The sequence below is a fragment of the Leptopilina heterotoma genome, unplaced genomic scaffold, assembly GCF_015476425.1.
Source record: "Leptopilina heterotoma isolate Lh14 unplaced genomic scaffold, ASM1547642v1 Lhet_373, whole genome shotgun sequence".
NCBI classification, from domain to species: Eukaryota; Metazoa; Arthropoda; class Insecta; order Hymenoptera; family Figitidae; genus Leptopilina; species Leptopilina heterotoma.
The window spans coordinates 98,231-124,613 of record NW_025111051.1 but is presented as its reverse complement, the minus strand read 5'-3'; the positions used below and the strand labels follow the sequence as shown (position 1 = coordinate 124,613).

General features: G+C 28.8%; 1 protein-coding gene across 4 annotated transcripts in view; it reads left to right on the top strand.

Moving 5' to 3' along the window:
• LOC122505832 (myogenesis-regulating glycosidase) overlaps nt 1-26,383 on the top strand; it is a 387,127-nt gene that overhangs the window by 284,042 nt on the left and 76,702 nt on the right. For all 4 annotated transcript variants that reach the window (XR_006301953.1, XM_043617681.1, XM_043617680.1 and 1 more), the window contains one exon: nt 2,553-2,663. Coding sequence is in view for 3 of the 4 variants with exons in the window: in XM_043617681.1 (XP_043473616.1) it covers nt 2,553-2,663 (111 nt within the window). In the remaining variant the exon portion in view is untranslated. The remainder of the gene's footprint in view (nt 1-2,552; nt 2,664-26,383) is intronic.

The window sequence follows — 26,383 nt, the reverse complement described above, 5'->3', positions numbered from 1 at the left end:
TAACGATAAATTCCAAATCTTATAGAATTCCTGAGGATTTGCGAGAGGAAGCAAGAAACAAAATCAAAGTAGAACAAGCGATTATAAAAGACCGGTATGATAAAGCTCGAATTAAAAACGTTAAGTTCGCGATTGGAGATATCGTCTTCGTTGCGTCAAACCCGAAGAGCACGGGTGAATCGACGAAACTCCAATCTCGAAACAAGGGTCCATTGGTGATAACGCAGATACTACCATCCGACACATATCGGATTCGAGGACTGTCTGCAAATGAAGGCAGTTACTCTACGACCGCGCACGTTAGTCAGCTTCGAATTTGGAAAAAATTTGAATCCGAAGACGAAACTGACTCCGATCTTAGCGATGATAATCAAAGTGTCAACGAAAGTGATGAATCTAATGTAACACGAATAACTAAACAAAAAGAAAATGCGAAAGAAGAAAACCTTGTAACAGATCAATGTAATACGCGAAGGACAAGGATGCCATCAAAATTGCTGAAGGACTACGTTCTATATTAGCTTGTTAATGTGCTTGGGGACCAAGCTCATTGTAGGATGGCCGAATGTTAGGCGAAGAATATCAGTTTGAATGTGAATTAGGCTTAAGGGTATGACTGATTGTAAACGAGTGTGAATGTGGATTAAGGTTTGAGGTCTAGCGAGACGACTGCTACAACCATGGAGTATAGACTTAAGGAGACCAATCTTATATGCATGTACTTCACTGAAAGGCGCAACATTTTGTCGGAAGTACATCAGTAGTACGTGTACATCCTGTAGATGGCAAACGATCGCATATATAGTCGCTTGATTAAGTCCTAACCGTCCTAACCTTATTTTTGCTGTATTTTGAAATTAAAAATAATTTCAAATAATACATAGGTAATATAAAATTATGACAATGAATTTTATTTTCATAAATAATAACATTCTTCGAAAACATTCAATTATTTTTAATACAATTTTTATAAAACTTCACTAAAGGATTCAATTTTAAAAAAACAAAGAAATTCTTCAAAAAATTTAATTATTTATAAAAGTTATAATAAAATTGATTAAAAGAGTTTAATGTTCTATCAATAATTTTAATAAAGTTTTAATAGGCACGTGGCCACTGAATAACATGACCTTTATAGTAAAATTAATTATTACTATAATTTGAGGTTATTAACATAACCTCAAACTAAAAAGTGATCTAACAATTATGACAAATAGTAGCTCATTCTGTTCTTTAAAACATTCTTTACAATTACATTTGTTAAATTTTGTTTAAAATATTTTGTTCAATAGTTAAGCAAATAAAATAAAAAAATTTTTTTTAAATAACTTTTGAACAAAATATTTTAAACAAAATTCAACGAGTGGAAATGTAGAGAATGTTTCAAAGAGTAGAATGAGCTATTATTTATCAAAATTGGTTACTGACCCTTAAAGAAAAAACACATAATGTTTAACAATTATGATTTTACATCAAATTTTGGTCCAACCTAATTTTTCCTGATAATTGTACAACTGGATCTTTCATAATTTGGTGAAATCATTTTATTTATGGTTTTATTTGCTGTTAAAAATCACTTTTTAGTTTGAGGTTATGTCAAGCGATCGACACTCCTGAATCAAAAAAATCTGTAAAAAGCACATTTTTTCACAAAAAAGTCGCACAATCCGAGCCCTGTAATATAAACTTTGTATTGTTATCTTATTATTATTATATTTATATTTATAATTTGAATATATAGTATATACATGAATTAGTAAACTTATAGAAATCCATGTTCATTTTAAAACTTCAGCTATCTATGCTATCGTTGCGCGCTATACGAGAAGATTCAGAACCATGAACTTCCGACATAAAATGGTTGATTTCATACACACTACATTGGTCTCCTTAAGTCTATACTCCCTGGCTACAACGAACGAAAGCAGAATATAAAGAGACGTGAAATAAGAAAGTCGAGAGCGACGAAAAAGCGTGTGCGCGGCCTAAGTGGCGTTTGATTTAATTCGAATTATTATTAATATATATTCTTTCTCTACAATTGACAGTGTTCACTTAAATATATTTCATCGTCTAATTTAAATAAACAATATTTTTTTAATCGTTTTCTATTATTCCTTGTGTTTTATTTAGAGGTTATCTGACACCCGTAGGAAATAATACATATTTCCTAACAATTGTTCAAATATTGGAGTATTATATAAAAATGTTTTAAATAAATTAACTCTCTTTCTTTGCATCGACAAACAAATTCTCAAAAATATGCATTTTTTCTCAAAATTAAACTTATCCCCCCCTAAGGGACTCCAATTCCCCCACCTTCACTTAATAATATAATAATTTAGAAATAGTGATAAAGAGTTTGAAAGTATTTAAATTTGTAAGTAATTAATTTAAAGTTAAAAAATAATCATGTAATCATTTATAATTAAAGTAATTAACTAATTCATAATTTTCATTACTTAAATTATGTAGATATGTAGGATATATAAATTAATAATGGTAATATAATAAATTGAATATATAATTAATATTTAAACACTTTCTTTTAGGCTCCGAGCATTTGTTGGTATGCTTTTTCTTTGTATTGTTTTCCTTGTTGGATTTGCTTACGCTTACTACAACACACATGTTCTTCAGAGGGCCTATTTTGACAGATTCAGGTAATAAAAGTTTTACGTAGTATTTTAACTATCCTCCAAGTGTTATTTAATAGTTTAAAATAGAGGTTGTTTATACAGCAGAGAGTAAAAAGTAGGGAAGGGCAAATTTAGCTGTAGAAACAGGAATAGTTAAATTTGCGCCTGCATAAAAGTTTTTCATTTTAACTTTTCCTGTTTCTTCAACTTCATTCGCCCTTCTCTACTTTACCCTTTTACGGTATAAACAGCCTCATAATTAAAAAGAAAAGTTATTTAAAAAACAATTTTCTGTTGAAATTATCTTTGAAGGATCATTGGGTACATTCATTAAGGGGGTCACCCCGTGTGGCAGACGTTTTTTAAGAGTTTTTTGGGGATTTTCTTTTTAAGAACCATGAAAACTTAGGACTTTAAAATTTTAATTTGTTGTTAAAATGGAACTCCATTTTAACAACAAATTAAAATTTTTGCAAGTAAAAATATTTTACTGATTCCGAATTATAAAACGGGAAAGTGATGATGATTATAAAAACGCCGTCTATCGGCGTCCACGATACTGACTAATTGACTAAACTAAAATCGAAAAATCAAAAGGCATCTTAATCTGTGAGGATGTGGCTATCGCCGGAACTAGGATTATTTGAAAATATGTGAATTTTCGATTTTGTATTTGTAATCAAGTTTTCTATATTATTTAATGTTCTAAAAAATCGAAAGGGATAGTGGTTATAACATTAGACGTAAATATTTTTTTAATGGCAGACAGCTTTTTGGCAGAATATGATCACTATTGTTTGGTTTTCGTTTAACTTTATTTTTTTAAATAACTAAACTTTTTACTTTTTTTGTGTAAATGTTAAGATGCGTTTATATAAATAAATATTAATTCTAGTGCGTTGACAACAAACTTTTTTTGTTTTTATACAAAAAATGAGAGAAGATTGGTTACGGTACTTCAGGACAGTAGGGGACATTTGAAAAAGAAACAGTATATAAAAAAGACCCGTGTGGAAAAAGCCACGTTCGAGCCCCACAGCTCCGAGGCCCCCGTTGGGGGCCCTCGTGGAAGATCCATGAGAAGAAATCCACGAGGGCACCAGCAGGACCCCTGCTCTTAGCCATTATGAATGCCCTGCTCAACAATTTTTCTAAGTCCAAACAACGAATATTTTTTACAACAAAAAATTATTGTTTACAATCATTTTAAACAATGAAAAACAAGTTTTTAACAAATATTTAATGTTGCTTTTTAAAAAATATAAAACTTACATGAGGGCAAATCCTTGAGGGCCCACGCGAGGGGCCCTCATGGATTGGCCACATCATTACCTAGAAAAAATTTCTAAGTCCAAAAAAAAAATTTTTTTTACATCAACAAATTATTGTTTATAATGATTTTAAACAATGAAAAACACGTTTTTCACAAATATTTAATGTTACTTTTTTTGAAAATAATGAACTTACCTAAGGGCAAATCCTTGAGGGCCCACGCGAGAGGCCCTCATGGATTGCCCACATCATTAACTACAATAAAGCAATAATTTTCAAGTAGGTCCCGTAGCATAGTGGTAAGATTGTTGTCTGGTAGTCAGTAGGTCGTAGGCTCAATTCCCGCGTGCGTCAGATTTTTTTTTTTTTTGGTCACGATTTAATTAAAAAAAGTAAAAATTGTTAAATAAGAATGTTATTTATCAATAATTGGACTAATTTGTTATTAATAAATTATTAATTTATTAATTTAATTAAAAAAAAATTGAGGGCATTTTATGAAATCCACGAGGGCACCGCGTGGAAAATCCATATGGAATCCATGAGGATTTTCCTCGAGGGCACCCATGAGGGAAAGCATGTCACGCCTTCGAGGACTCCGCGTGGATTACCCCTACGGATTCCACATAGCAAGAGGGCAATCCACGAGGGCCCCGCCGGGGGCCCTCACCATTTTTCTGCACGGTGAACAAATATTATATTAAGAATATCTATACTATATTCATATAAATAACTTCTTATCATATAAAACCAAGTTCCTGTTTTTTATACATTGAATTTAAAAACTCTTACCCACATAATAAGAATAAAGCTATTATACGGGACAGTAGAGGACATTTAATACACGGGGACAGTAGGGGACATTTTGCTCTTTTCTTGATTCACAACATAAGTATATTATTTAGAAAGCAATGGAAGCTGTCAGATTTCTTAAAGAATTGAAACTTTTTGCTAATAATTGACTTATAAGAGATATATAAAGTATTTACTTACCATTTTACAGATGGGACAGTAGTAGACAACTATGTTACAACCGTTAATAAATTATTTTTCTGCTCCACTTTATAATTTGTAGGATAGAGACCAGAACATTCTGATTGCTTTGATGTTTTGAGGTTATTCATTTATTATTGTAGCATCGGTAAAACAGTGAGTAAAGCGCGTAACCTATTCGTAGTGAGTGTGCAAAAATGAATTCATTTTGGCAGAATATAAAATATGAAAATAAGTGACATGTTTTTAATCATTTCTTAAAATGATATTCTTGAATTTTATATGAAGTAATTAATGAATTTTAAAATATAAGATTTAGAGATTATAAAGAATTTTTGCTTAAATCTAATACAAAAGAATGTATATATATTAATTATTAGAGGCAATGTAGTGCAAGTGCCTCGAGGACAGGGACAGTAGGGGACATTTAGTCTGCTTTTCAGTCTGTCATTTCGTTTTAAAGCGACCTCAAAGTTCTTCTATAAGTTAATAAAAAATTAGAGTATGTTAGATATTAATCAAATAAACCAAACAATATTCATATGCTAGCTAAAAACTTTTTTTTTACCAAGGGACATAGATTTTACATTTTAAATGAAATGAGCCATACACGCAACTGGGCAGTTCCATACAAAAAGAAAAATGGTGGATCACCGATTTTTTTTAAAGTTTGTAATTTTGTAGTACTTTGGGTACTAAATAACTGTGCCAAACAGTTTTGCAAAAAAAAAATTTTTGCAAGATATTTAGATTTGAAAAATCGTAAACTGAAAAAAATGACTATTTTTAGAATTTTTATTTCAAAAACTATTGATTCTACGAAAAAAGTCATTTATTCAAAATTGTAGAGAAAATGTCAATTTTTTATAATATTAAAAAAAAGTTAAGAAAAATAAAATTTTCAATAATTTGTTTAAACAATAATTTTTTATTGTTAAAAAATATGCTAGGGACATCATGAAATATCCTAAAAAAATTATTTTTTCAAAATTTAAACCTTCTTTAATAAGTGGTTACATTTTTAAAGAAGTGGTTTTTGATGTTTTTGAGAAAAACATTTCTGAAGTTTGCGCTACGAGTTTTTGTGCGTTGCGCTAACTAAGCAGCGCCTATAGGGGCCGTTCAAAAAATACGTAATGCTTTAGGGGGAAGGGGGTGGTCAGCAAAAAAAATAGCGTTAATGTATACAACATTGCGTTAGATTGGGGAGGGGGGGTCCAAATTTCCGAAAAATAGCGTTACGTATTTCTTGAACGGCCCCATATCAGTGTATTTTAAAAGATGATATTGACCATTACTGCTCGTATATATTATATTATATCGTATATATATTATTATAAACAGTTTAACAATATATTTTTAACTTTTTTATAAACATTATTTTCCTCTTTTATTGTAAAAAATCTTTTCCTCCACACTTTACCCAGGCTTATATTTCTAATTTTTAAATTTTATGGTCTTCAATGGAACAAAAGTCAAACGTTATTGTGTCAAATTTATTTTCTACTAATTGAAAAAATGCTTTAAGGAAAAGATTTTTTATATTAACCCATTGATGCCTATAAGCAAAGGAATGCAGATATAGTAAAAGTAACTATTGGGATCCTGGCATGGGATCTAATGATAATTTTTGTCGTTGAATGCTAAAAAAATATTTTTTTAACAATTTTTTATAAATAAATGAAGAAAAATTGATTTTTATAAGAAACTTATAGCGCTATTTTATTCTACGCTAAAAACCACTATGAAAACACATGTGACGCTCCACGAGAAAAGGGACCTTATTTACTCTTGTCATAAGGTCCCTTTTCTCGTGGAGCGTCAGCGTCACATATCACGGTGGTCTTGAACAGTGCCGAAAAAATAATAAAAGTACCCGGAAACTGTTTGAAATTATCGTTCCCTTAAGCATTCTAGATACCGAAAATTGTCAAAAGAAAATAATTACCTGAGCCAATTTTTTTTAATGCAAAAAAAACAATTTTTTTAAGAGTAAACGAATGATTATTTATTAGAGCTGTGCAAAATAATTCGAACCGAACTGTTCGAATTTTTTCGCCTAGTTCGAATGTCGAAAATTCGACATTCGAGTTAGCTTAGTTCGAATGTTCGGTTTTTTTTAAAAATAGGCAAAGTAGAAATCACAATTGAATTGAAAATTTTTAGTTCGGTAATTTATGGAAATTTTTGCGGTAATTTATAAAAATTTTCGTGGTGATTTATGGAATTTTATTTAAGTAATTTATGGTAAACTTTCCTGAGCTATAGGTTTTTTTTATTCCTTATATATGTGGCACCATAACACTACATTTGCACTAGGTTCTTCGTAATTCGAAGGTCGGTGGAAATTCTGAGGTCGGTGTAAACTCAGGCTGGTGGGAACTTTTTCAACCGACTTTGGATATTTTAATTTTTTGAAAAAAGTATCATTAATTTTCAATCGGTTTAAAGTGGATCTCATTCGTATTGACCAAAACAATATAACTACGCTTTATTTAACCTTTTTTATAAATAATTGTTTAATTTGTGGTAAAATATTTAAGGGTCGGTGGAGGTCGGTGGAGATTATTTTGTGATTCCCTTATCAAATTTCCAACTTAAAATGAGTGAAAAATGAATAAATCAATTAGAACATTGATTCTTTTTCCTGAATTAACTTAAGGAAGTTATTTTTTGTGTTTACAAAAGTAATTTTAAGTTAACATTTGATTTTCATTTAAATAATTCACTGTTTGTTAATAAAATAATGAATAGCATCAAAATTTGCTGTCAAGCATAAACTGAAAAAAAAACATATATGAAATGAATTTTTTTTTTAAATTTTTTTATTCAACTGTACTAAAGTAGACGATACTAAAATTTCAATAATAATTGTATTTATTATTGCATATTACTAAAATTATTAACTTTTTTTTCTAAACTTCCTGTGGGGACAGGTAAAATTTTGACGTTTTTAGCCTTAAAACCGGTTATTTATGAAAAATTATAATATTAGATACAAAAGTAATTATTGGTTTTTGTTTCTAAACATATAGATAACCTTTTCACGTTGGAATTGTAAAAATATATGAAAATTATTTATTATTTTTCCATTACAACATGAAAAAAACCAAGTTCTGCGCTACGCGGAGAATCACCCATATACACTTTGTGTATAGAACCAACGATGAGCGTTTACCAAAAGCACTGTGTGGAAATTGTAAAAAGAAGTTATATGTAAATAAAAACAATGCTTGTTCGATTAATTTACCTAATTATTCTGATTATAAATTACCGCACAATAATCGCTCCAAGTCCGAAGAATTATGTAAGTGCAAATTGTGTAGAGTCGTTAATGATAGAAGTGCCTTCAATTTTACAAGAAAAAAAGGCTCTAACGAATTTAAAAGAAAAAATCAGACAGCTAAGCAGAAATCAGTAAACTATAAATGTGCAGATTGTCTATCGATCATTGGAAAAGTTAAAAATCATGTATGTACAAAAAAGACGCTTACTAATAATTTAAAATCAAGCTTAGAAAATTCGCTCACTCAAAAGGATAAAGAACAACTTGCCTCAAATATTGTCATTAAAAAAATCAATGATCAAGGTTTTGAAAATAATAAGAGTGTTACAAGGTTATCAAGAGAAAATAAGAAACCGATTACAGTTACAGTCGGTTCTCATTCTTCATCAACCAAAACTAATGAAGAATACTTAATACCTGCTAAGGATATGGCGAAAATAAGTACTGATTTCGGGTTATCATCAAATGTTACTCTTGGCATTGCTCGTTCTCTACGCATGTCAACAAGAAAAAGAATGTTAATAGAGCCACATTTACATAAAAAATTGCAACTTTCAAATCATTCACTTGATTCCCATTTCGATTTGAGAAAATGTCAATTCTCCAGCTCAAAGAAAGGTCAAGTCTCGGTTTCTGAAGAATTCGTTGTACTTTGTAAGAATGTTTAGGATCTTATTAATGTTGTAAAAAGAAGCCGTGGAGTGGATGATATTCATTTGAAATTTGGCGCAGATAGTGGAGGTGGTTTTCTCAAAATTACGTTATCAATACAGTCTTTAAATTATAATTCTGTGACCGGGGAAACTACAAAGCGACGAGCGTACAGTGATGAGAATATTGGAAAAGTGTTTAAGGACTCCGGAGTAGGAAAATTATTATTAATTGGTTTAACTGAATTTTCTGAAGAGAATCACGGAAACATGTCTGTCTTATGGGACTTATTGCAATTAAAAAGTTTTCAAGGATCTATTGCAGCCGACTTAAAACTAACAAATATTTTAGTTGGCTTAATGTCACACAGCAGCAGCTATCCATCCACATGGTGTATAGCACCTAAAGAAAATTTAGATTCTGTAGGTGAATTAAGGACAATTGGAAGTTGCTTTGAAAATCATGAAGCTTGGAAAGCAAGTGGTGGCAAGAAACAAGATTGTAAAAAGTTTTACAATTGTTCACATGAACCAATCATTTCATCCGATAGAGATCAATTAATAATTGATTTGATTCCACCACCCGAATTACATTTATTGATTGGGATTGTTAACTATTTGTTCGAAAACATGCACAAAAATTTTGAAGACATTAGTGAAATGTGGGCGAACAAATGTAACGTGAGCCGAGAAATTATGTATGGAAATATAGGATTTTCCGGCAATCTTTGCAAAACTTTACTTAATAAAGTTTGTATTTTGCGAGAACTTTGTAAAACAATGAAGAACTTTTCTTGTATGAAATACGTTACATGTTTTGAAAAGTTCAAAAATGTCGTTGATTCTTGTTTTTCCACTGATTTGAAAGCGTCTTATTGTAACAATATAACACTTTTCCGAAAGAGCTATGTAGATTTAGATATAAGTGTTATTCCAAAGGTTCACGCGGTTTTTTTCCATATCAAGGATTTTTGTAAAAAAAAAAATAAGGGACTAGGTTTCTATTCAGAGCAAGCTGTTGAATCGGCCCATGCTGATTTCAAAAAAATTTGGAGCAAGTACAAAGTTAAAAAATCGAATGACAGATATTCTGTCAATTTATTGAAAGCTGTATGCGAATATAACAGCGGACATCTATTATAAATGCGATTTTTTCTAAATAATGTAATTAATACATTTATGTTAAATATATAATACATTTCTAAATAATGATTTTTGTTTATGATTCCATCTTATTATATATAAAAATCACTGTGTTTACACAGTCAACTTTTCAAATATTTCGTTTACTCTTAAAAAAATGGTTTTTTTTGCATTAAAAAAAATTGGCTAAGGGAATTATTTTCTTTTGACAATTTTCGGTATCTAGAATGCTTAAGGGAACGATAACTTTAAACAGTTTCCGGGTACTTTTATTATTTTTTCGGCACTGTTCAAGACCACCGTGATATATTACATCATTTCTAAAAAAAGACCTATTGCTGTAAAAGTGTTATAAATAACACAGGCCTACAAATTTCAGACCTAGCAACGGGATAAGTTTGTTACAACTTTTCTATAAGTTTTCTGTGAAAACTTGTAGCAAGTTTGCTCAGAAAACTTTACACAAGGCGGACATTTGCCAATTTGCCACAAATTTGCTGCAAACTTGCATGCAAATTTGCGAAGTTTGCAATGCAAACTTGCTCCAAACTTTCTGCAAAGTGTTGTGCTATCTGGGAACACTATTTATACACAATAAACTCACAACGCGATTATATAGACGCGACAGGCGACGGCCGAGACGGTCAAATTGAGACGACCATTTTTAAATGGCCGTGATAATGAATTGCGCACAACATGTATCAAAATTTTGAACTAACTATGGATCTCCCAACCAAAGTTTATATGGACGAGGCAGCCATATGTGAAAATCCATAGCATGAATTATAAGCCCAACCATGCCTATGGATGTCACATCCATATTTGATTTAACAATATAATATAGATCCCTCATCCATTGAATATTGAAAGTGCTTCCATCCTGAAAGTTGTCTCTTTCATTGAATTGGATAACACAACAATATTGTGATCAACAATATTTTTATGGATATCTCTTCCAAACCTTTTCTTTCCGTGTTAATTAAGTTGCAGTATTTATGAATCAATCAATGCTAAATGTACACCATGGATTTTAGAAAAGTTGACACTGAAGCAGACAATGTTGAATTTAAGACTGATCTTAAATTAAAATTTTCTTTTCACTGTGCAATTAATTTTAAGATTTGTACACTCAGCGTGCATTGTAAATATCGTTGCTGATTCTACTGTTCTCTTTTTGTGTTATTCAATCTGGCACTTTTAATTTTTCGATCCAATAGATCGTCTTTTGTTTTATTACTTGAAGTTATTTTATTACACTGCACATATATTGTAATGATCGTTTCTGATTCTATTGTTCTGTTTTTGTGATATTAAACATCGCACTTTTGCTTTTTCAATCCAATAGATCGTCTTTTGATTAATACTATCGTTGCTGATTCTACTGTTCTGTTTTTGTGATATTTAATTTGTCACTTTCGTTTTTCGAATCAATAGATTTGCTTTTCATTTTTTAACTGTTTGTAAATTTTTTACAATGCACACGCACATCCCTACTAAAAATCCACCTTAAAAAACTTTAGGAACCTCTTAGACTTAGGTTTCTAATAGTTTCTGTAACGGAATGTAGTTGGGATTTGTTTAATTTCTTTATGAGGTTCGTATGTACAGTAATATTTTTCTACAATGTTTCTACGAGGTTTTTTACAAGGTATTTATGAGGGTCAAAAAACTTAAATACATTTATGCAACACAGCACTGTAATACGCACTTTACGCCACCTGTTTTGCAGGTTGTAAGTTACTGATTATAGCCCGGTGCGAATAATGCTGGAGGGGAGTACACTTTATTTCGTGTTAGTTACATTATAGACCCTAGTTACATTATAGACCCAATAACCGGGTTATAATGTTACTATTTCTGTACAGAAGTTGGATATAATGTAACTAGATGCTGTCAGACGCACAGTTCCCAGAGACTCTCACCAAATGTATGCGCATGCGCATTCGCGCTTGGTGAGGGTCCCTGGCAACCAACTCTACTGTCAAAACCTAACCTAAGATTCGCGATCGCTCGTGTGAAAAATTCTGTTTTTGTTCTTTAATGATATTATTTTTATTAATATGTCGAAGCACATGACTAGGTTTCGGGGGGCTTCGCCCCCCGATGCGTGCGGTGGCTTGGGGTATTATTAAATGCGGTTCTTTGAAATGTCAAAAAACATTATTAATATTATTCTTTTAAGTTGGTTTTTTTGTGGTCGGGGGGCTTCGCCCCCCGAACCCCCTGAACGGGGCTCCGCCCCTGGACCCCGTCGGGGGGAGACACCCCGAACCCCCCCGCGCGACAAAACGTTTTAGTACGTTTGAATGTATATCGGTACACTAGTAGTATGTCACATATTATCTCGTTTTTGTCTTCAGGTGTTTGTAAATAAAAAAAGTGTTTTCGATCTAAGCTTTTTTTATTACAGTCTGTGTTGCATAAACAGTCGTATGCACCTCGGATCGTATTCATCTTCATGACACTCGCGTGATCACAGAACTCGCGGGCTCGCGCTTCGCGCGAGCCCGACTCGTTCTGCGAACGTCACGCTCGTTCATAAAGATGAACTTACGATCCTTGGTGCATAATGTACTATTAATTTGCCATATAATAGTTTCTACTAAAGTGGTTTCCTATTATTTTTCTACAAGGTTCCTAAGATGTTTCGACGGTGTTTTTATAGGGAATTTACAAATATCCAAATTTAATTTTATGAGGCTTTCACAATATTCTAATATTTTTTAAGTAGGTTTTCTAAATAGTACATTGTGTAGTAAGGAGGAAAAACAAGCCTTTCAACAGGAAGTGATTGTTAGGTTCTCAATGGTAATTTTTTCGACCACTTTTCTCCTTAAATATTTAATAAATTGAGCTGAAATTTTGTACGAAAGTCTAAAATACAATAAAAAAGGGCAGTGATGTGCAAAAGCTTTAATATTTTTAAAATTAATTACTAGGGAAATAGGTTTGGTTGTGGGCATAGTTTCGTTTCTGACTTATTTATAACTTGTTTCAAAGTAGATATTAAACGAACATATGCATATGTATTTAAAGCTAGGGACCTTAGCTAACTACTGGTGAAAAAACTGAACTGATTCTGTCGAGTAGAAAATTTTTATTAAAAATTCAATAAAGTGTTCATTTTTATAACAAAGAAAATTTTGGTTCAGTTGTGAGCACTCTTGAAAAATCTACTAAAAATGCAAAAAAATTAACTAAGTAACCATTTATTAACTACGTAAGAATGATTTTTTCAAATTTTGACCTCCCCTCCTCTCCATGTAAAGATATATAAGATTTCTAACACTGAACCGAAACTGAACCGAAACTCTTAACATTCATAAAACACTATCAAATATTATAAGAAATTACTTACGATCATATCGACGACGATATTTTACGATTTGTCAATAATAATAGTGGTGTCCCACAACCGAATTAATTTGAGTGCTTACAACCAAACTTTACCATCATTTCAAAACGCCATGAAAAAAATTTTGCTTGTGAACATTGTTGTGATATTTGGTATTGGATCACAAAATATAACATATTTACTGTGTAAATACGCATTGAACTTATCATTTTAATTATTTCACTACGATTTGTTGAACATTTAATAATGTTTAAAAATACATTTTTGTTATATTCAACGTGTCGAAAAATTAATTTATATATAGTAAAAAGCACAGGTGTCCAATAACTTTTGTATTCGCATAAAAAACTATGTTCGATCATAACACACACATGATATATTTGTCAGATTTGAGAAATCTCATTTCTGTCAAAAGTTCTGCGGGGGTGTCCATAACCGAACCATGCTCACAACCGAACCTCTTCCCCTACAAATTACTTTAAAATTATAAGTTGTCACGGTCACTACTAATCAATTTCTCGTCTTTACCGATTTCAAAGTGTTTTATTATAATTTATTTTTGAAATATTAAAACTTTTACACATCAATGCCCTTCTTTATTATATTTTATACTTTCTTACAAAATTTCAGCTTAATTTATTAAATATTTAAAAAAAAGTGGTCGAAAAAATTACCATTGAATTTCTAACAGTCACATGCTGTTAACGGTGAGCAAAATTTTGCGATACGAGGCGGAAATGAAGCCAAAGAACCGAAAGTGAGTGGCGAATCGAAGACGTATTGTATGAGATTTTTCTAATAAAACCGTATATGAATAAATTACAAGTAAAGCTCATCAATCAAATGCTTGTCTAGGAATTGTGATGATAAAATAATAATATGTGACACTCCACGAGAAAAGGGACCTTATGACAAGAGTAAATAAGGTCCCTTTTCTCGTGGAGCGTCACATATAATAAAAATGTCAAGTAGTCATTTTGAAAACTAAAATTGACTTCAAATCAAAATACATAATGCTGACTTTCTATTTTAATCAACACAAATATTTTTTCGCGTAACTTATAAGAAAACTGATGGTATTAAAAGAATTTTTTTCAGTGCACATTTAAAAAACAAATTATATTTTACAGAAAAAACAACATAATACAAAATATAATACAATAAACTGCTAAATGGGTGAAACCATGCCTAAAATATCAATGTTGTCCCCTAGTTCTTCGATTTTAATGAAACTTGATAAAATAATAAAAGAATATATGTAAATGAAGTGCCTAGAAGTAATTTTTAAAAATATCAACAATTTTTGGATTTACGGGATTTTCAAAATTTTTTAAAAAAATTTGAAAACGTTATATCGCGCAGACAAGTGAATGGATTTTAATGATTTTTACACACATTACTTATTATATAGAGACATATAAAAAATTATATAACCAAGAATAAAAATTGTTTAAACAAAAAAAATGTATTTTTAATTGTTTAAAGAAATTTTTTGTTTAAAAGCGAATTTTTTAATTTTTTCTAATGTTGATATTTCGATTCCCCATGATTCTACGATTCTTTCAAGACCTCAAAATCTATGGTATGTCTATAAGTTTCGGAAATATCGAATTTTTTGTCATTGCGTGCAGGAACAAGATGCGAATTTCTGCAACACGGAAAGAAAAAGTCTAAAGAATATTCTAATATATTATAGAAAAGTTGGACAAGATGGACAATTTATAATATTTATTTGATTTCCTGAAAATTATTTCAAGATGTCTAAAAAACTTTATGTTGCGTATGATAAAACGTTTAAAATGTATTAAAAAAATTATAGATTATAAATATTCTCATATAATAGAAAAAATGCTTTTAATTGTCGTAAAATTATTATTATATTTTATGAAACTATCAATATACAGAAGTAAAATTATTTTAATACTTATAAGAAAGATGAGTTCAGATGTGTATTCCAGACAAGTTTAAAAAAATTACTATACTGTATGAAATATTTTGAAGAATCGCGCACGCGTCAGTTGCGCAGTAGTCTGCTGCGCATACATTTGCACAGTGAGAATGTCCTCTAGTATCGAAGGACCACCTAAACTCACAGTGGTCTGAATCTGCAATTTACTGTTCAAAAAAGTGTATTATTATTATTTTAATGCAAATAACAAATTAATGATGACTTAAATAACTTTTCTTCTCATATTTATTAAGAAAAAAAATTGTTTCTTCTTTTTTTTATTATTTTTTTATTTGTTTTTTTTATTTGGACAATAAAAATTTTTTTTTTATAATTTTAAACAACTTTTAATTTAAGTTAAATTAACAAATGAATAGATCGCTTGTTTACAGTAGAAATTTTTTTTTCTATTTTCTAATGGCTTCAGATTAAGTCACTATTAACAACTGTACATAAATATTGTTAAAAAAATATTATTTATTAATGTTATAAACAAATTAAGTTATCAAATAAATTGTTTATTTGTTTATAGTCGAAATGGAATTGTTTTTTTTTCTAATCGATTTAAATGTATGTTACCAATAATATTTTTTATAGATATTTTTTATAATTTATAATTTGTTTATGTTATAAACAATTTAAGTTAACAAATGAACTGAAAAGTCGAAATGACATCGCTTTTTTTCTATTCGTTTTAAAATTATGTTACCAATAATATTTTTTATAGATATTTTTCATAATTTATAATTTATTAATGTTATAAACAAATTAAGTTAACAAATAAAATGTTCATTTGTTCATAGTCGAAATGGCATTGTTTTTTTTCTAAGCGTTTTAAAATTATGTTCTCTTGATTATAGACGAAATGGCATTGTTCTTTTCTATTATCTTAAATGTCTTCAAGTCTCCTCAATATTCTTCATTAACGTTGGATGCAATTTTTTTCCATGCAAGTCTTATGTGAGCGATATATGGATCTGAATTTGTGAGTAACTTGTTTGCTAGGTCGGTATTCATGTCTGGCCTAGAGCATTTTCTTGTACTGAATTTGTAAAATCTTTTAAAATCCTTATTGCGAGCCTCAGCAGCTTCTTCTGAATACTGGCCAATTCCTATTGGCCAAAGATGGAAATGTTTTCATAACTTTAGCTCCGTGGAAGAGTATTTTATGCACCGAAGATGGCATATAATACCAAAATGTAAGCAAATCTTTCAATTAACTCTTTATCCACACCTGTTATTTTAGAAGCTAGCTCCGGATCAGCAAAAAATCTCCGATCAGTATTCTATTCTTCTTCGCTGTCTTGCAAATTAGGATTTTCTACAGATAACTGCAATGGTACCATGGAGACAGTAAAAATAGACTCATCAGAAAAATCTAAATAATTTTTTTTGCTTAAGAGGAGACAAACCTGAAGTACCATCGCAACCATATTTTATTATTAATTTCATACAAAAAGGATCCCTGCTGTTTTCTAATTGTGGAAGAGACAAATTGGTCTCTTTTAGCAATCGTGTCACGGTATGGTCTATCAGTAATTGTGTGTTTACTTTCACACCTCTTTCTGTTACAGTCATCTCATCTGGATAACACCGTTTTTTTGCTGCAAGTACATCACTGTAATTAGGATAGATGTCAGCATTTCTGTTCTTTCCTTGGGTATGAAGAAATATATACTGAGATTTGCTAAGTTTTATTTCTTATATCAAAGCTAAAGCTTCATCTGCAGTGTAAACTACGAAGGAACAATTATCCACTACATCTTCCTTTCTGGAAAGTAGAAGACTAATTGAATCTGCTATACTTTTTCTTCCAGAAATGCGTAAAATTCGTAGTAGAGCTTCTTGAATTTCCTTTTCAGAAAAAGATTCTTCAATTTTCATCAACTTTCTTCTCTTTGTGGAAGTTGAAGTTTCTTCAAAACTATTTGAACTTGGTCTTCCTCTTATTTCTTTTGTTTTTTTGTCAACCGAGGGAATAGAGACAGTAAATTTTGTTTGCATCCATTTCGTAAATTTATTTTCAAATGTTGTCCTATTATATAAAACTTCCCTCCATTTTTTCTGGAAATAAGGGGAAAAATCACCAGTTATCTTTTTATTAACTACTTCGCATTGCAAAGGAGAAAGATGGTACTTTATATTCATGTACTCTAGTAGATCTTCTAGTTTTCTACTTTTATCGGCAGTCAAAAAATTACAAAGAATTTGTTTTGAAACTGAAAAAGTTTCCATTTTTTTGTTTAGTAAATATTATTACAGATGATAATTAGTAAAATTAATCTAACCTCCTAATTTTAGAATTTAATTTAACTGAATTTTCCAAAAAAAATTTTTAAAAATCGTAGGGGAGAGTGGTCCTAAGTTGGCCGTGGGCCTAAGTTGTCCACCCTGCATTTCTCAGAGATGGTTTACTGGACGAATCTATAATTTTGTGGTATGGTATATTGATAAACCATGATATAATTTATGGACCTAATTATAATCTAAGATTCTTCTACGCATTGTGAGGACAATAATATTGTTTTCGACCAAAAAAATTTGATTTTTCTTGTTTTTTCGAGAGCAGCTACAAGAGATAAATAATTAAAAATTTCTAAATGAGTGTGTGCGCTAGTTCCTTTATTTAATGTTGTAATAAGAGGTTCTGTTGATTTTTTAATTAAATTTTTTTTATTAGCGTAATAATTTGAAACTTGTAAAAATCTACAGTGGTCCTAAGTTGGCCACCTATTGTTTTTGTTTGTTTTTATTTATGTTTTGCTTCTTTTTTGTGTTTTTCATCACGAGAAAGACCTTAAAAGTGTAACGTAAGAATTAAACAAAGACAAAAAACAAAAAAAATGGTTTAAAAAACATTAGAAAAGACATAGTACAAAAACGCCTGTCTCCACAGCCATCCACCACTGCAAATAAATGAAATAAAATAATGCTTCATTTTCTGATCAAAAATAGATAAATAATGCGTTTTTATTCTCCTAAATGTATCAAATTTGTAAAATTTCTGCGTAATTGAAAAGAATATGCATTTCTTCCTTATACACAAGCGAAAAAAACTGGTGGCCAACTTAGGACCGCTATTTCTGAAATGTCCAAAATGCAGCTTTTTACTATTTATTGTATTAAGACTACAAAAGCCATTCTAAAACGTTCTAAATACCACAAAATTATAGCAAAACGATCTCTGAACACTAATATATACTTGCCGAAGTGATTAAATTTCATTTTGTTAATATTTTCGACCAATTTGCTTAGGCGGCCAACTTAGGACCACTCTCCCCTAATAAAAAATAATACAGAATTCTCACATAATTTTCACTTCAAAAAAGCTCAAAAATTTAAAAGAAAACCTCATAAAACTTATATTAATGATAAAATAAAAATAAAAAAAAATGCTTATAATAAAAAAAAACCTAAAAAACTTACCTGATTAAATATAAATCTTAAACTTATTTTATAATAATTATTTATAATACAAGATAACTATTGATAATATTAAGGTAATCTGTAATATTCCTAAACTGTAGAAAACTTACCTGATAGTTTAATATTAATAATTTGTGAAAATTCGAAGAAATATACAAACAGTATTTATGTCATAAGATTTTCGAAAAAGTTCATTACTCCAAGCACGTATACTTATAGTAGCAGGAGGACAGAAAACTTGTGAACAGATTGACTATAGCCCTCTTGCGATATTCTATACACGGAAAGAAAAAGTCTAAAGAATATTTTAATGTTTGTATTAAAAAGTTGGACAAGAGTCACTTTTTAAAAATGTTTCAATACTGTATCTCTAATTAATATTCATAACAATTACAATTAAGTTTAAAGAAAATAAAGACAAATATATGAATAAAATTTGGATCAATATGAAATAAATTACAATACTGTTTTAAAATACATAGCCTTTCTATGAAATATTTAATCCTTACATTCATTGAAATATTCTTAATACAGTATAGTAAATATGTTGAATCAATATAAAGTAAATTACTATACTGTATATAAATGTAAAACCTGACAATGAGATGTATAATATCTTATCATACAGAAAATTTATTTTAAAAAAATTTATATAGTTTACCTTTTAGTTTTTAAACTTTTTTAAACCACCACGTATCTTGATATTGCACCCAGAATTCATACACTATAAACTCTAAACATTTATTTATACTTAATGATAGCCCACCTAACAGAAAATCTAGTAACGACTGGAATCGAACGCACAACCCTAATATTAATAGAACGCAACCCTAACCAACTAGCTACGCAACGCACGCTGCAGGTGGTCCTTCGATACTAGAAGACATTCTCACTGTGAAAATGTATGCGCAGCAGACTACTGCGCAACTGACGCGTGCGCGATTCTTCAAAATATTTCATACAGTATAGTAATTTTTTTAAACTTGTCTGGAATACACATCTGAACTCATCTTTTTTATAAGTATTAAAATAATTTTACTTCTGTATATTGATAGTTTCATAAAATATAATAATAATTTTACGACAATTAAAATCATTTTTTTATTATATGAGAATATTTATAACCTATAATTTTTTAATACATTTCAAACGTTTTATCATACGCAACATAAAGTTTCTTAGACATCTTAAAATAATTTGTAGGAAATCAAATAAATATTATAAATTGTCCATCTTGTCCAACTTTTCTATAATATATTATAATATTCTTTAGACTTTTTCTTTCCGTATAGAACTATAGTTCTTCGCCATGAGCAAATAATCTCAAATATTAATACAAATTACAATATGTAATACAAATTATAAATATAGAAAACTATCACAAAGATTATAATAAATTATAATATTTACAACTAAAAATTATTTAACAACAATAACCAATAATTATACATAAAAATAAAGACCTTAAATATTCATAACTTTGGTATTCGTAAATTTGACGGTAAAAATATATATTTCAAGCAAGAGTGATAGTCTGTCAAATCGCCCTAATATCGTTTTACCCTAATTTCTTTTTACCACCATTAACAAGGTTCAGACTGTATACTAAAGCTCATGGATTTATAAGTTATATAGACGTGAAACGTTAGTGAAAAAGTGTTAAAGTCGGTAATTTTTAAGAGTGAATTTCATAAAGTTGTTAATAGATGGAACCATATTATAGGTATGTATTGTGGTTATAATTCATTTTGATGAATGCAAATAAATAAATAATACAAAATAAATATAATAAATAATATAATAATAATTATAAGTATATAATATATATATAATAATATTTTAATATACATAATTAACAATAAATAATAGTAAATAAATGCAACACAATATTAATATTTTTTTGAATGTATAAAAAATATTATTTTGATTTAATAAATTAGTTGTTAAATTAAAAATCAATATTATTTAATAGATTCTTTAAGTGGAATGTAATTAAATTATTAAAATATAATTTTCCAATTAAAGTTAATGTACAAAGCAAACATATCATAAATAACATAATAATTTATTAATAAAACTTTAATAATTATTAATTAGGTAATAATTCTTTTAATGAATAACATAATATTGTAAATAATATTTTCATAAATAATAACTTAATAATTATTATTATTATTATAATAATTTTACAAATACAATAATTATTTTTATAATTAAATTTGCAGGTTTATTTCTTATATTTAAATTACATATTATTTAAGTAACAATATTATTGTAATAAAAATATAATATAATTATTTTTAAAGTTAATGAAATAACAATAAAATAAAAAATAAATTACTATTATCAATAAATAATTTAAGAAACTATAATTATTTTTATTTAATGTATTTATATTAATATATTAGGTAATTCAATAAATAATAACAAAATGATTATTATAATTATAATAATATTACAAATGTAACAATAATTTTTATATATAATGATTATATTTTATTTATAATTTGCATAATTACCTTTGCTGGTTTAATTCGTGTTATCAATATAATTTAATTTTTAATATTTTCTAAATAATAATAATAATACAGCAGCAACTAATGATAATTGTATATTCAAATTTTAAGCTTTCATAAATTATTATAGAAATTGTTTTAATAGTTTATTAGAATAAAAACAATATTATTTATTATTATTGTTAATTATAATTTTAAGTTAATAATAATAAATAAAAATTTCATGATGATTAAATGTAAAAATTTATTAAATTAAATTTTTTGTTTTATCGTCGATGCTCCAGGGTCAGTCCATTATATTTCACCTGAAGCCGTTGCGGCCTATTTTTAAAAAAATCTCATAATTTGTAAAAATGATGTTTAATATCCATAAAATTCATTTTTGAGAATTATTTTATAAAATTTTTTGAATTTAACTTAGAATTATAATTTTTAAGTTGTGTTGCACAGAAAAAAGGTTAGATTGACAGTTATGAAAATTAAATAAAAAAACATGGAAATACTTTAGATAATGCAAATTTCTTGATTGATATTTGCTAAAAATGAGCTAATTTACTTGTATAAATAAATTATTATGTAAACATACCCAAAATAATAGATAAAAATTGATTTTAAAATTTACCTATGAAATGTCAAAAGTCACTACATTTTAATTACATTTTTCTAAAAAGTTTATAAATATTAAAAAATTTATTACTACTTAATGTAAAGTATTTTCAATGTACTTTCATAATATGTGCTAACTTTTTAATTTTATAATATAGAAATATGAAAAATTTTACCTTTATTATTGAGTGTTTCATGATTTTCATTGATTTTAATTACTTATTTCTTCTCAGGTGCAAGACTAAAAAATCCAATTTTTGTCTTAATATTTAAGTTTGAACTTTTTTTCCATTCTATTAAGATTTGGTGGTGGAGAACGAGCTACTTTGTAGTTTTATTCATGTTTAAAAAATCTGCTTCCAAAAGCGAGTTTGTTGGTTAAAATTCAGGTAATTTTATAACACTGAAGTTGGCTATCTCAATAGTCATGCAAAAATCTACTTGCATTTTAACCAACAAATTCGTTTTTTCAGCAGATTTTTTAAACTAAATTTAAACTGAAAAGTAGCTCGTTCTCCATCACGAAAATTTAATAGAGTGGAAAAGAAGGTCAAACTTAAATATTAAGACAAAAATTGGATTTTTTAGTCTTGCACCTGAGAGGAAATAAGTGATTAAAATCACTGAAAATCATGAAACACTCAATATTAAAGGTAAAATTTTTCATATTTTTATATTATAAAATTAAAAAGTTAGCACATATTATGAGAGTACATTGAAAATACTTTACATTAAATAGTAATAAATTTTTTTATATTTATAAACTTTTTAGAAAAATGTTATTAAAATGTAGTGACTTTTGACATTTCATAGGTAAATTTTAAAATCAATTTTTATCTATTATTTTGGGTATGTTTACATAATAATCTATTTATACAAGTAAATTAGCTCATTTTTATCAAATATCAATCAAGAAATTTGCATTATCTAAAGTATTTCCATGCTTTTTTATTAAATTTTCATAACTGTCAATCTAACCTTTTTTCTGTGCAACTCAACTTAAAAATTATAATTCTAAGTTAAATTCAAAAAATTTTATAAAATAATTCTTAAAAATGAATTTTATGGATATTAAACATCATTTTTACAAATTATGAGATTTTATTAAAAATAGGCCGCAACGACTTTAGATGAAATATAATGGACTGACCCTCCATTAAAAATTATTTACAGATTTGTCACAAAATATATCTTAGGCGGAAATTTCCCACTGGCAGGGTACCGCGCCTGTACAGACGTCGGTAAGACTGTACTGGCATGGATCCGCCTGACGACCGGAGCGGTGCAGACATTGTACTGGAACCTGACAATGTGTTGTAGTGGCTGCGCGCCTGGCTCGGTACAGATTTGACGCCGCCGAACAACCGGCGTTGTACCGGCATTCGTCCGTCTGGCAACCAGGACGGGCCAAATTTTGTTCCGAAACATGACTTTCTACTGGCGTTCTACTGGCATTCGTCCGCCTAGCAAGCGACGCGGGCCAAATTATATTCTCTTTTGAAAAATAAAATAAAAAAAAATATTTAATTAACTATGCATGATGCATGTTAATTAACATTTATTTATAGATCATTTGAAGCATTTTTTTACACATTTTACACTTTTTTACACATTAAAATTCTAAACGCTCGCAGTGGGATACGAAGCCCAAGCCTATTCTAATCTACACATCGAAGTCTAATACGCTAACCACTTCGCTATTCGCTCGCTTTTGGATGTGAGCAAAACAACGCCAATATACAATATCGCTAAACAAAAACTTATATATAAAGTGAATAATAATTTTTACTCAAATATTTTTCAATATTTTAGCATTTTATTTATATTATGCAAATAAATTTAAAGTTTTATTATATAATATTTTTATTTAATCTTCAATGTTTTTAATATTTATCTTTATTTTATTATTTAGGAATAATTAGTTGAACACTTCACTTTATAACTATTCGAAATCAATACAAAATTAACTCAAATAAACATTTGTAACTTAGTGCGTTTCATTTATACTTTATAAATGTTTTTAAAAAAGAGAAAAAGATGAATGTAATTAATTTGAAAGAAATATTAAATATTAATTAACATTCACCTTGCATAGTTAATTAAACATTTCTTTTATTTAAATTTTTAATAAAGAATATAATTTGGCCCGCGCTGGTTGCTAGACGGACGAATGCCAGTACAACGCCAGTACAAATCCAATCAAATTTATTTAATATTACTTATAGTTTATTTATAATAAATCAATAAATAAGTAAGTAAATTAAATTAATTAATATATTAATAATAAGATAAATTATATAGTTCTCAGTCGGTAGAACCCGTGCAGAAATTAAAATGTGGGCCTGATAGGGTACTGGACAGTTTTCCTGATCTCTGGTGTGGCTCTGGGTAGAGAAACTGACCAGTGCCCGACTAGTGTGTGACGCTGTTCCCGACCAATGCCCTACTTAGGGAAAAACTGGTCAGGGCCTCGTCAGTTTTTCTTAAAATTGCACTATTTTGTGAGGCTAATTTTATTCAAAAGAAATTACAATAAAATTACTGTAATTAAAAATATTATTATATTAGAAACATAATGAACATATTCATTATATATACAACATATTTATACATAACATAATAAGGTATTATAGTCATTTTGACTAATTTAAAAGTGAAAATGATAAAAATAATATAATTTCAAGAATAGAAAAACTTAAAAATTTTTTAAAAATATAATTTTTGGTTTTATGATTAATTCATTTTTCTTTTGGAGGTTGTCGCTCCTTTCTGCCTCCTTAATTTTATAATATTAATAAAGGTTATAATTTTTGATTTCAAATGTATAAGTACACCGAAAAAAATGCCTAGGACCCGTATACCAGGAATTGACTAGGTTTCCTAGTTACGAGAGGAACCAACTATAGAATCCTAGTCAAAGTAATAAAATTCAAGCATAGTTAAAGTGACCAGGAAAATTAGTAGATGCAATCAGGAAAAAATAGTCAAATTGACTAGGATAATAATATTAGATTTACACTGTGTATCATAATTATTTGAAATTCTTAATCAAATTCTTATTATCCAATAAAAGAGAAAAAGTAAATATAATTAAAAAAAATAATTAATTATTTTATTAAACATATTTATATTTTACTTTGCATTTATATACCTTGGAATTAATTAAAACTTATGAAATAAATATTTGACGCAGGGGGGACGCGAACACCTGAACCTAACGAATACGCAATTTGAAACCCGGAACGATAACCACTACACTAAACACGACTTGGTATTTTAATTTTTTAATAGACACTAGATTTTCGAGTCAAAATACAATACTTAATCAGATGATGTTTTATACATTTCGAGTACACAATTTTATACACTTGTCAAAAACTATTTATTTTTAATTATTTATGACATTCAAATGAAAATAAATTAAAATACACAAATTATTGCAAAGGTAAATTTTCAAACACACTGCGCGATTAAAATAGTAAAAATGTTGTCACCACGTGCGTAAAAATTTCGACGATTTATATTGAAACCTAACCAAAAAAGTCTGAAAGAATTGACTAATATATAATTAAATAGTTTACTTTCAAAACATGGACTATCTATATTTCCAGAGGTTCCGAGAAACCAGCAATTTTGATGTATGTAAGAACTCCATTTTTTATGTACAAAAAATAGACGCGAGTAATGATAAAAAATCTTTTTACGAAATCACGATAAATGACGCGAAAGATATAGAGGTAAACACTGTCAGAACAGAAGCAGACGCGTGCGCATTATGGAAATAGGCAAAATTACTAAAATCCTAGTCAATTTGACTAGGATTTGCACAGGGTTGTTTTTGCCAGGCTTGAATTTGTTGAATCAACCTAGCGATCCTAACCATAATGATTAGGAATCCTTATTACTTTTACTAGATTAAGATTAACTATAGGGTCATAGTTAATAATACCATCGAGATTTTTTTCGGTGTAATAATTAATATTTATTTAATAAATATTTTATTCAAAATAGTTATTAAATATTGAAGGTGTTAAATTTAACAATCTCTCCGAATCATTTCTCACTTTAAGCTAATATAATATAAAATAATTATTATTATTGTTCTTCATGTATACCCTATTTGGGTTTTTACATATACGACAACCCCTAAATATTCTCCAATTTTCCCCAGATTCCCAATACCCCCTATTTGCGGTCCGTAGCCGGCTTTTATTAGAAGTACTCGTATTCACATGGCCCTCTCTAGCCATAGTCAAGGGAAACTACGGAAAACCTTAACTGAGTACAGCCGATTTATCGACGCCGAGTCTTGGATGTATAAATTTGAAGTCTCGAATATTACACAACCAAGTCCTCGACGTTCAAATCTCCCGCTCAGATTATCTCACGTGCCGGAAAAATCCCAGGCTAATGGGCGCGAACCAAGTACCCTTGGTCCTAAGCGTCCGCCGAGCGAGGCATTTATCCGACTGAGCTAATCTGTCGGTCGAAATAATTATTATTATTAAAATAATATAATGTGACGTTCCACGAGAAAAGGGACCTTATG